At 48.3% G+C, this 12,976-nt stretch overlaps 1 protein-coding gene across 1 annotated transcript in view; it reads left to right on the top strand.

Moving 5' to 3' along the window:
• LOC120063234 (adhesion G protein-coupled receptor A2-like) overlaps positions 1-12,976 on the top strand; it is a 54,624-nt gene that overhangs the window by 17,951 nt on the left and 23,697 nt on the right. Inside the window, exon 2 of the mRNA XM_039013470.1 lies at positions 4,475-4,546. Coding sequence (XP_038869398.1) covers positions 4,475-4,546 — 72 coding nt within the window. The remainder of the gene's footprint in view (positions 1-4,474; positions 4,547-12,976) is intronic.

Genomic DNA, 12,976 nt, shown 5'->3' with positions numbered 1-12,976 from the left:
GTATGTGACCCATGCTTTTTCAATCAAGCACAGACCTTGCTCATTGCTAGTGCTTCTAAAGATACTCCAATACTCTGTACAGCCTTTGTGTATTTCGATGTAGCAGTGAATGTTTCTCATATTCCTCGCTTGTTCTCTGTTCCGGTCACTCCTGTCTTCCACCTGCTCATGGACAGCGCTCTGCTCTGTGCGTCTCCTGGCTGTCCAGGAAGTGCTCTCCTCCTGACCCCTAACCTCTGTCTGCCGCGTCCTGAACAAACAGCTAATTGTCTGGTTTCCTGTTTAGCCTAATGGGAGGGAGCATACAGCCTATTTCAGGCTGTTTACAGAGCTCTGTCTCACCCTCGTTCTTTCTTGGTGTCTTACTCACTATTGTTTGTGTTGATCCTGTGAAAGAACAATTTGCACTCTGCTACAGACATCAGAGATACACGGGTGTACTAGACTAGGAAAATGATATGCTAAAGTCCTGAATCGCCAGACCCTTTGTTTTCCTGGAAATGTACGTCTTATGTTTCCACAATGTGCTTTACGCTACATGTTTGTGTATTTACTTTCAAGTTCTTCTGTGCAATGTAGAAAATACTGTAGGTTTCATTATATTCTGTTGAAATTGATGCGCTTAAGGCTAATAGTTTTAGATACTGAGCTGATTGGCTCAGACGACCCTATTTTGTCTATCACACGCACCCACTACACAAACACGCAAAAATCTGAACATGAACACACACATACATGCACACACACGTGCACGCACTCAAGCACGCAAGCACACATACACACAGTCCTCAGACTAATCGGCCTCTCTCTGAATAATAAGCTTAGTCAAAAAGGAACTCTCAGTATCTAAACTTCTGTGTTGAATTAAATGGCTTGTTGCTTTGCCAGATGTGACTGTCTGCTCTGCTATCTGTATTGAATTATTCAGGCCGTTCCGGATCTTCTGTAGCTTTCATCTCAGGCCTGCATCGAGTTATATGAGAGATACTGTGCCTAACTGAAGCGTGAGACCATAGGTCTGGAAGTCACAGGTTCAATTTCAGGCTACGCCCTAGGACGACAACGATACACATGAGTCTGCATTTTCTGCACATTTATTTGCATATGGATTTGAATATAATTTGTTTCAGGGAAAAAAAGGAAGGGAAAGCATTAGCCTAGTTGAAGTAGAAGGATAGATAGCTACACATTTAGACACTGTCAGTATACCAATGTTATAGTTTATTTCTTACAGTGCTGATTAAGTGACTAATGACCAATGTATTCATTATCAACCCCTTAGTTGACAAAGTGACCGGTTGGTGCTGCACAAGGGGCGTGGTGATTAAATCTGTTCGTTAAGTCAACAAAAAGGCGAGGAGATGAGGGCTGTGTTTTTATTGATGTGGCAGGAAGTTTGGGGACTGGCTGATTCTTCTGCATCTGTAAATCTCATAGGCTGTTCACAGTCAGCTTCCTCTTTTAAAACACACACACCCGTGCTCCTCGATCGTGCTCCTCCTCGATTAAAAACACACTTCATCTCACTAACAGCCTATTAAGTGCCCCGGGGAATGAGCAGAGGGCGTAGTGAGTCGGGGGTGGGGGTGTTAATGATGGCGAGCTGTCGCCTGAGCCTGGCCCCTGCTTTACTCTGCTTCCCCGCTGAGGATCACGGAGACACAGTGTGGCAGACACAGCCAACCTGACAGGACCCACGACACACAGCCAACCTGACAGGGGCCACTACACACAGCCGACCTGACAGGACCCACGACACACAGCCGACCTGACAGGGGACACGACACACAGCCGACCTGACAGGACCCACGACACACAGCCGACCTGACAGGGGCCACTACACACAGCCGACCTGACAGGGGCCACTACACACAGCCGACCTGACAGGGGCCACGACACACGGCCGACCTGACAGGGGCCACGACACACGGCCAACCTGACGGGCCACGACACACAGCCAACCTGACGGGCCACGACACACAGCCAACCTGACGGGCCACGACACACAGCCGACCTGACGGGCCACGACACACAGCCGACCTGACAGGGGCCACGACACACAGCCGACCTGACAGGACCCACGACACACAGCCGACCTGACAGGACCCACGACACACAGCCGACCTGACAGGACCACGACACACAGCCGACCTGACAGGGGCCACGACACACAGCCGACCTGACAGGACCCACGACACACAGCCGACCTGACAGGACCCACGACACACAGCCGACCTGACAGGACCCACGACACACAGCCGACCAGACAGGACCCACGACACACAGCCGACCTGACAGGACCCACGACACACAGCTGACCTGACAGGACCCACGACACACAGCCGACCTGACAGGGGCCACTACACACAGCCGACCTGACAGGGGCCACGACACACGGCCAACCTGACGGGCCACGACACACAGCCGACCTGACGGGCCACGACACACAGCCGACCTGACAGGGGCCACGACACACAGCCGACCTGACAGGACCCACGACACACAGCCGACCTGACCTGACGGGCCACGACACACAGCCGACCAGACAGGACCCACGACACACAGCCGACCTGACAGGACCCACGACCCACAGCCGACCTGACAGGACCCACGACACACAGCCGACCTGACAGGGACCACGACACACAGCCGACCTGACAGGGGCCACGACACACAGCCGACCTAACAGGACCCACGACACACAGCCGACCTGACAGAACCCACGACACACAGCCGAACTGACAGGACCCACGACACACAGCCGACCTGACAGGGGCCACTACACACAGCCGACCTGACAGGGGCCACGACACACGGCCAACCTGACGGGCCACGACACACAGCCGACCTGACGGGCCACGACACACAGCCGACCTGACAGGGGCCACGACACACAGCCGACCTGACAGGACCCACGACACACAGCCGACCTGACCTGACGGGCCACGACACACAGCCGACCAGACAGGACCCACGACACACAGCCGACCTGACAGGACCCACGACCCACAGCCGACCTGACAGGACCCACGACACACAGCCGACCTGACAGGGACCACGACACACAGCCGACCTGACAGGGGCCACGACACACAGCCGACCTAACAGGACCCACGACACACAGCCGACCTGACAGAACCCACGACACACAGCCGAACTGACAGGACCCACGACACACAGCCGACCTGACAGGGGCCACTACACACAGCCGACCTGACAGGGGCCACGACACACGGCCAACCTGACGGGCCACGACACACAGCCGACCTGACGGGCCACGACACACAGCCAACCTGACAGGACCCACGACCCACAGCCGACCTGACAGGACCCACGACACACAGCCGACCTGACAGGGACCACGACACACAGCCGACCTGACAGGGGCCACGACACACAGCCGACCAGACAGGACCCACGACACACAGCCGACCTGACAGGACCCACGACACACAGCCGACCTGACAGGGACCACGACACACAGCCGACCTGACAGGGGCCACGACACACAGCCGACCTGACAGGGACCACGACACACGGCCAACCTGACGGGCCACGACACACAGCCGACCTGACGGGCCACGACACACAGCCGACCTGACAGGACCCACGACCCACAGCCGACCTGACAGGACCCACGACACACAGCCGACCTGACAGGGACCACGACACACAGCCGACCTGACAGGGGCCACTACACACAGCCGACCTGACAGGGGCCTGGCTGTGTCTGGGGCAGGTCAGAGGGTTAGAGCTGGCGGGATTCTGTAGTGGTGTGGAATGTAAAGATAGCCTCTCTGTCAGTCTGAGCTGACTTAGACTGCACTGGGTCCCTATAGGCTGGCATGCCTGATTTACTTTAAATACTGTTTCCCATGATGCCCTCTAAGCCAAAGTGGATCGCCTGCTCTGATCAGTGCATGCTGGTCCTAGAAAGCGCCTCACCCTCTTTTCTGATAAGGGCCCTATAAGCCAGATGATTTGCCAATAGGGAGAAGAGTAATTGTCATGTCGATCGCAGACTTTCCTTTGATGTGGACGCTGTTGGCTTCTGATGTAAAAATGTATCCAGGATGATTATCATGATTACAGCTTCCTATCGCCCACTCCCACCCCCCAATCTCAATTTCCTATTTGTCTTTAGGATTAATTGGAAACAGCTTAGTGTAATGTCTCTGGCCAGGGTAATCATGTGTGTGACTGCTGCTCGGGAAATCAACATGCAATTTGCTTATCCTCTCATAAAGATTCTGACCCTATTAGAGGAGTCCTACTTTGATCTGAAACCCATTCTCTGGGCAATTGAGTTGTTGGTCATCTATTTCTCTGCTTTTGCACTTACTCCTTTCATATCCTAATTAGGGGTCTGACAAATAGATCTCGTAGGCTACTGTATGAGTTGGATGTTTGTGCTTTTCAATATTTTTGATGAAGCACAACTAATGATATCTTGGTTTTTCACTTTTCTTTACAGAATTTTGAGCAACAATCGGATCAGGGTTCTGAGAAATGGATCCTTTCTTGGACTCTACGCCTTGGAGAAACTGTGAGTACGCTTGTCATTTTCACATCATCTGATCCTGTCCTGGGGTCTCACTCATAAGTTCAACATTGGCAGGTTTAAAGACAACAGGTTAGGTGCTGTGTGCTTGGAGCCCATATGGTCCCACAGAGACAGGGGGTCAGGGAGATCTATGCATGTCGCAGCTCGGCTATCCAGTGGGCTGGCTTCAGCAGGGAAGATGAAATACTGAGAGTGGTTATTTATGTGAAAAAGATTGCATAATTACACCACCATCCGTCATTATCAGGGAAGCCCTGCTCTACAGGACAAGATAAGAGGATCCATGGGAGGAGCAGGCTGTTGGTGCTGCCTGCACTGCCTGCGGCTCAGACTGAGGCAGGCAGCTGGCTGGCTTTACGCTATGGAGGTAGGGTCTCAGTGCCTAGCTAGTTCACTGGCTGTTTATTATCGATCCTTACAGTTTAGATGTCAGTTGAGTCCTCTGAGGATTTGATCTTCATCAGTGGCACAAAATGTCCTTGCTGTTGTCAACATAAGAACACAAATATTAAGGCTGAGTGACCCTGATGAAGAGAGTTTTACATTGCGTCAACAAAATGAGAGTATACAGTGTTGTAGTGTACAGTATGTATGAAATGGGGCCAACAACTGTGCATGTCTAGGAGGCAGCAGTTTTGGGGGAGGGGCGGGGGGAGGAGGTGTTTAAGCAATATTAGTTCCACATGTTACTCTGAGCTGCCACACATGAAGTTAACAAGCTTTTCCAAAATGTTGGAAGAAAGACAAATATTGTAATTTGCTGCAGTTGTTAGCTTGTTAGTACCTACCTACTGGATCTCAACCCAGACATGCCAGGTCTGGAAAAAAGAGCTACATTTGCAGAAACTGCTAGACCCTCTGTTATTGTCTACCATGTGAGATACGCCAGGCAAGAAAACCTGTGTGACCGTGTTCTTACCTACCTCTTTATTACCCAGAGGAGAAATCCTAGTTAGATCCTCACCCATTTCAAGCTTAGTTTGCTCACCTTTATGACCTGTATTGTTAGACCCTTTAGCTGAGATTTGATTAGTGGTATGGGGCTTTGACAAACTAGAGGCTTGAGCAGAACTATTTGTTTGATGTAAAACGAGATGATATTGCTTGTTTTTGCAGGTGCAGATAAGACCCCACAGAGTGCCCTGGGTTAGTGGGGTGGGTAACCTGAGCTTGCCCATTAAAAGGCCCTTGTACCTGGGACAGTGGTAAAACTAGCAGGGGGTAAGGGACTGAGCAGCCCTGCAGGGCTACAGTACAACTATGACCTAGTAAGAGAGACACATAACCCAGAACAAACACACACGCACACCATTACTGAAAAATGTAAAATTTTCACATGGAAAAACACATGGAAAATCATGTGAAAACGTTTTTTTGGAACACTTCACATGTCATCACATGTTTTCACATGTATTTTCATGTTTCACATGTGTAGTAACATGTTGTCACGTTATCACATGAAAACATGTCAAATGTATGTGGTTTTTCTGTAATGACGCACACACAACCACACACACACGCACTCGGCAGGAGCTGTGGGCGTCTGCCGCAAAAGATGACATGATGTAAATCACACAGGGCTCGTTTCACTCCTCTGCTCAGACCTCTGACCTTCACCGGCCCTCTGACACACTGCACTGGAGGTCTGCTCACTCATCTTGAGCTTCACACTCTGTAATTCAGCATTTCATCACTTTCACTTAAAATTGTCTTCATATTAAAATATCCCACCTTGACATAATTCAAAATCCAACGGGGCGAAGATGGATAGGAACGGATACATGTGAAGTTAAAAAAACGAAATGTATTTAGCTTGTTGTCCACCCCTGCGAGCTGCTGAGTTGTTTTGTTTTGTCTCTATCTTGGTCACCATTCAGGTCTGCTCATTATTTCCAGCCTGTTGTCTACATGTGCTTGTCATTTGGTCCAGTGGCTAGCAGTTACTCATATACTGTATGTGGTCAGCGGTGTAATCAGAGGCCAGCCCACGAGGGCCGGGTAACACACACCAGGGAATAACACCACAGCAGTCCTTCCCTAAATTCAGGAGGGCAACCAGACAGTCAAATGCACCCACATTTCAGTGTATCTCAGTCTCAACTTCAGTGTCCGTCTACCTCCTATGTGTGTATCCTATTATGGGCATCCCGAACTCCTCCATGCATAATTTCCAGAAGTCGATGTCTAAACAGACCTGCTGTCCCTCTCAGTCTACTCAGCCATGTTTGAAACAGAAGTCCAAGCAGAGGCAGAGCTGAGTATAATCAGAGCTGTGCTGTTATGAGAATGAAAGCACAGCTACAGGGCAGGAACCCCTCCTCCAACCAGAGCAGAGTAGGTCTTTCCTAAGGCCAAACATCCTCAAAGCCGCTATTGCCTTCATAAACTTCCAACTTGCCAAGCCACCCAAGTGCAGGGAGCAATTTAGCATTGTTTGTTTTTCCCTTTTACAGGATATCTGTGTGTTGTACTGTAGTTATTTTTGAAAGGTTTGTATCCCAATATCTACAGTTGTATCTACTGCATACTTCAGCGTTCTAGTGTATGACACAGCTTTCTATTGCACACACACACACACACACACACACACACACACACACACACACACACACACACACACACACACACACACACACACACACACACACACACACACACACACACACACACACACACACACACACACACACACATACAATCTCACACACCTTTCCTTGTACCCCCAACTCCTCACAGCACACCCTCTCTGATGGGAGCTGACGCAGGCCCTAACGAGGCGGGTCCACTAACGAGCAGGGACCTTTATGAGTTGTGGACAGATCCCAGCAGCCTGTCCTGCACTGATTTGAGGCGAAGTAATGAGAATAATGAGCAGAGAGGGGGTCTGGCTCCTGTCCAACAGGCCCCCACTGCACCATGGGACACAGGACAGCCAGGGCACAAGGGGCCCTCATTACCAGCCTGCTCACCCTACAGGGAGAGATGGAGCACAAAGGGAGAGGGAGAACAGAGGGGAGAGGTAAAGTGGAGAGGTAGAGAGTGGATAGGTGAAGGAGCAGGAGCACTGTGGTGGACAGGAAAGGAAGAGCTAAGTTAGCTGCATGGGATTGGGTCTGCCAAGCAGGATGGAGCCAGTTCACAGCCTTTTCAAAAGTCACTGTTGGACGTGATCCTTCCTGACCTATACATTTCCTTCATAGCCAATCACAGCCATTCATAGTTATTCTAACCATGGTTTGTCTGTAAGAAATGTTTGGTTTGCAGTGGGCTGTTTTCTCTCTTTTTACCCTCACTTCCTGCCTAGTTGAAGCCACTTCAGCTAAGAACAGGAAATACACACTTGTTTGTGATTTATATAGAAGGCTAAGAATGAGGGGATGTTTGCATTGAAACTACTGGTCATCATAAGTCAGGAAGGGCATGGGAATTTGTAGATGTGGAGAGGGAGACAGTATAGCAGAGGGTTAATGTCCATGATATGATTGAAATAAGTCTACTGTGTCTCTGAAATACTGTGTCCTATTCATTCATATTTGTCCTGATAACATCAGTTATATAAAGTAGAGGCAGGAGCCTCTCAAGCTGTGCTTGAGCCCTGCTGAAGCAGACCTTGAAATCGTCTCTGCCATTCTGAGAAGTCAGGGTTAGGAACTAGGCCAAGTTAAACAACTTTACCATCCAACGCAGGGGAAGTGGAGACGAAATGGCTAAAGATGGTATGAAGGCTGTTGGTTAAAGAGAGTGAGTGCACCAGCAGTTTCCCTTATATAAAGTCTTGTTGTTTTCTTTGGTGGGGGAGATTAACATTATTTCCACAGAGGCTAAGCAAATTATACCTTGATGAGTGGGAGTAGTGCAGAGGTGGGCACTGCCTTGCCCTGTAAATCCAGAGGTGGCCGTGGCCGTGGCTAGGAGCCCTGCTGTCTAGACCCTCTGGGCACAGCAGAGCAGAGCCCAGATCCAGGCTGCAGGAATGCTCTGATTTCAGCCATCCTCCCAAAAACAACCTGAACTCCTGGCTGGAGCAGAGATGGCTGGACACAGGAGTCTCATTTCTCACTAACCAAACAAATGAGCGTTTGTGTTGTACCTTTTCCTGCATACGCTTTTGAATGGCCCCTGTGAGGCAACAGCCACTTAATGAATGTGCGTGACATGAGGAGGTCGAGTGAGGAAGGGGTTAAGCGTGCTAGAGAGTGGAAACAAAAAGGGGGGGGGGGGTACTGTTGGAGTTGATAGACTCCAGATGTGTCTGGGAGATAAACTGAAGGAACGGGGAGTGTTTGTATTGTAAGCTTAACTCAATCGTGGCTCTAGGGGTTTATTGAAACGGCGAGCAAGTCCTCTCCTAAGCTCATTACTAAACAGAGTTCTTCATATGCCAGTGGTTCTTAAATGCACATGCAGCAAATTTGATATGATTTCAATGGCTTTTTCCTTCATAAGTTCTTGAGGTTTCTCCGTTTCCTTCCCCCCCACTTCCGTTCTCACTCCTTTTCTGCTTTCCTCTTTGCATCTCCCCTTCTCCCAGTCCTCTCTGTCTCTCACTCTACCGGACGGTTCCACCACCCCTCTCTTTCTCTCACTACTCCTCTACTCGCTGCATTCCGCCCACTGGATGCATTTTCTCACATCGCCTGTGATTGCGCTCCTTTTCATTGATATTTTGTATGAACGGCATTGTTTACCAGTTCGTTCCCTATGGTAGAGTTGGCCCACTCCTAACTCTGAATGAAGTATTTCCAGACTACTGTCTGCAAGCTCATTGGCAGAGCGGTGGAGGAGGTGGCCTATTTTTGCCTTTGTTTTTGTCTGCTTTTCAAATAATGTTATGGATTTACTACATTTTCATATTTTCACTGCCTGTTTTATTAGGACCCTTCTGTTCATTTACTGCTGAAAACTGTAGAATATAAGAGCTGGCTGGTCTTCAGGACTAATATCCCCACACTGTTATGATAGTCCTACACAGGGGGACAGTTGTTCATATACAAACAGGGAAAAGTAGCCAACAAGAAAGACAAAAAATAAATCACCCCGTGCATTATAAATGAATGACCTCTATACTATACTGTCTATACTGTTGACTTAAAGTGAATTGTGGTCAATTCACCCAATTCCATAGGTGAAGTTGTGTATAACAGTGTTGCTAACAGGACCTCATGCATACTAATGGAAAACAAGAGAAGAGCCAAAGTGGGCATTGCCTCCCTTTTGTCATCTAGCCCTGTTCCTTCCAGAATTCAGAGTTGGAGTCAGTAAATCCACAGAGTTTTCCTTGGCAGAATAATCTCCAGTACCACTAGCAGCAGACTGTAGAAACCTATAATCAACCTAGGAAATGTTACACTTCAAATAAAAGTATACATGGCTATTTCAGGACATCCTTTCCCCAACTAGCGTGCAGTTTGTACCACAGTTTAAATGAGTGCCAGTCATGGCCAGATTCCTTCAGGACAGTTAACTCTAAAGCTCTGTGACATGGCATGGTTGATATTACCCAGTGTTAGAACAGGCTCCTTTTTAGTTGCACCCACATCAGACGTAACCATATGTACCTTCAGGTGAAACACTATTTACAGCATGATGTTAAATCACCTGGATGTTTTTTATGGTATTTCCAACTGAGGGTTGTATGTATGTGCCAGTAGCCTCTTTTGATTGTGTTTTCAAGGGTAATGATGGGGCTTGTTTATTATTTGTTATTAGCAGGTCATTATTGCTATGACAGAAAAGGCTGCATGCAGTGGGGTAGAACTGCAACTCTGGACTGTAGAACAAACCGACATGGCTAAAGCAACTGGTTTCCATATGCACACGAGCTAATGTAGATTAGGGATCTAATCTGAGGGGAACCAGACACAGAAAATAAAGAAAATAATCTGTGGAAGGGGCAGGAAAGCAGGAAATTAGTAGAAAAACAAGAGCTCGGCAGATCGTGGTTTCCTGTTTTGGGGGAAGGCAGGAGTAGGTTTGGGGGCTGTGTTACAGAGCCCCCATTGTGAGCAAGTGTGTTGAGGAGTGGGGGGGTCTAGGGGGCCATTACACAGGGCCACCCCCCATCCCCACCTGCCCCTCCCTACAGGGGAAAAGCAGCTAGTAAAAACATGAGAAATAGGAAACTGTAAAAAAAAAACGAGCAAGGGCCTCTGTGCTGGAGACGCCAACAAGACAGGAAATGACACGCGGCACAAAAATGGTCTCCACTGACCTCTGTCGGGACCAAGGTGCCAGTTAACCGTTAAGACCCTCTTTCTTTCTCTGTCTCATTATGAACACCCAAACAAACACTTGTTTCATAGCTCGGAAGGTTGATAGTGTGACCTGGTTGTGCATCTGCAGATAGGTACAATATAGAAAATGGGGAATTAAATACTTTTTCTCTCTACTTATAAAAACCTTATCCCCAATTGAGTGAATTCCAGTCTGGGTGATAATGAATGGCTGTTCTGTGGCTTCAGTCATTCTCCCATTGCTCACCAGGGCTATGGCCTGAACAATGTCACTGGAGCACTCCATCCCCTGCCACAGTGGGCCTGATAATGGAGTACTCCATCCCCTGCCACAGTGGGTCTGATAATGGAGCACTCCATCCCCTGCCACAGTGGGCCTGATAATGGAGCACTCCATCCCCTGCCACAGTGGGCCTGATAATGGAACACTCCACAACCTGGAGCGCTATACAGCAGTCGTCTTAATTATGACCCTCTTGCTGCCCTTCGAACACGTCCGGTCCCGTCCCAGATGGGAAGGACTCTTCAGAGCAGCACAGGATCAGCCCCATTGATTGGGAGAAGACTTGGAGAGAAAAAAATACAGTCTTTAATGGCAGCCTCTGGTGTTAGGCCCAGTTGAAGAACACAATGGCTCTTTTTAGACTGGCTGTGGGTTGGATGCTGTCAAAGCCCAATCATATGGGCCACATGTGGTGTAGGGGATAAAGCACTGGACTTAAAGGGATGTTGGTTACAAATCCATTTGGGAATCAGTTATTTTTCCTTTTAAATGTTTTGTTGTTGTTGACATTTTGATGCAGATTGTAAGGTTATCAGTCTTTCGCCTCCATGTCCTATAGTCACAGAAACACAGGAGAGCTTGACCTGTTTTTGCTCTGGCCATGGTATTACTACTGCCGTAAGTCAGAAGTTTGATTTCATATTTATTTCAAATATGTTTGTTCTACAACTATAAGGGATGATAAGTGAAAGTGGGAGATGGTGGATAAGAGTCAATATAAGGGAGTGAAAATTACACTTCAACATTTCTTGTGTTTGTTATTGGGACGCCAATGATAAGAACATACCCAACATCACATTCCAGATCCACAGAAGACCTACGACTGCAATTCCATGCTAGTATGTTTCAAGGTGAAATACATGGAGCATTTGCATTTTACATTTCTTCAGACATTGTTTATGCTGCTCCTCTTTGCTGGTGACAGCTGCTGTCATCAGTGTGAGGGCCAGTGAGCTGTGAAGTCGATGTCTGGGAGGGTGCTGCCTCAGAGGGCAGAAGGAAGTCATTGCCTGGGTGTGTGGCCTGCTGGGCCTGCATGGGTCTGCATGGCTCTGTTGACTCTGGTGCCCTCCTCCACATTCCCCAGCTCGGTGATAAGAGAGTGTATTGGAGTGCCCGACTGTTGATACTCATAGGCCTAAAGCACACACCGCTCTGCCCCTTCTAAGGCTGTTATGAAAGGGCAGATTGTGGCGAGTATAGATGTATGGGTGCACATGGGACTTGATTTACTATCTGAAGACTGCTGTTGACACATTGGGCATCAGGTTCACCTCCTGTGAAGGAACATGTGCAGGGGGCTTAAGAAGACCAGTGTGCCAGTGTTTCTATGTGGTAGATAGTGTGTGTCTCTAGCACAGTAGTGTGTATGTGTATACCCAGCAAACCGGGAACATTCCCAGAACATTAGCTAAGATTCCCATTTAAGTTAAGGGTTGTATCTAACATTCAAATGAAAACATCCCAAAAACACAAATGTTTTTCAAATAAAATATCTTTGAAATGTTCTAGCATTCACCTTAAATGTGGTGCACAACATCTGTAACAACCACCACAGAACATTCCCAAAAAGTTCTAATTAGGTTTCCAAGTAATGTAATAACACAATGTTGTAACGGCATTCATCGGAAGAAGGTGAGGACCAAGGTGCAGCGTGATACATGTTCATATTATTTATTCGAAACTGAACACTAAATACAAAATAACAAAAGGAATAACCGAAACAGTTCTGACAGGTGATACAAACACTAAACAGAAAATAACCACCCACAACTAACAGTGGGAAAACAGTCTACCTAAGTATGGTTCTCAATCAGAGACAACGAAAGACAGCTGTCCCTGATTAAGAACCATACCCGGCCAAAACATAGAAATACAAAACCTAGACATACAAAC

The sequence above is a fragment of the Salvelinus namaycush genome, chromosome 18, assembly GCF_016432855.1.
Source record: "Salvelinus namaycush isolate Seneca chromosome 18, SaNama_1.0, whole genome shotgun sequence".
Taxonomy (NCBI): Eukaryota; Metazoa; Chordata; class Actinopteri; order Salmoniformes; family Salmonidae; genus Salvelinus; species Salvelinus namaycush.
The sequence above is the reverse complement of the archived record's forward strand: the minus strand, read 5'-3'. Positions and strand labels throughout refer to the sequence as shown.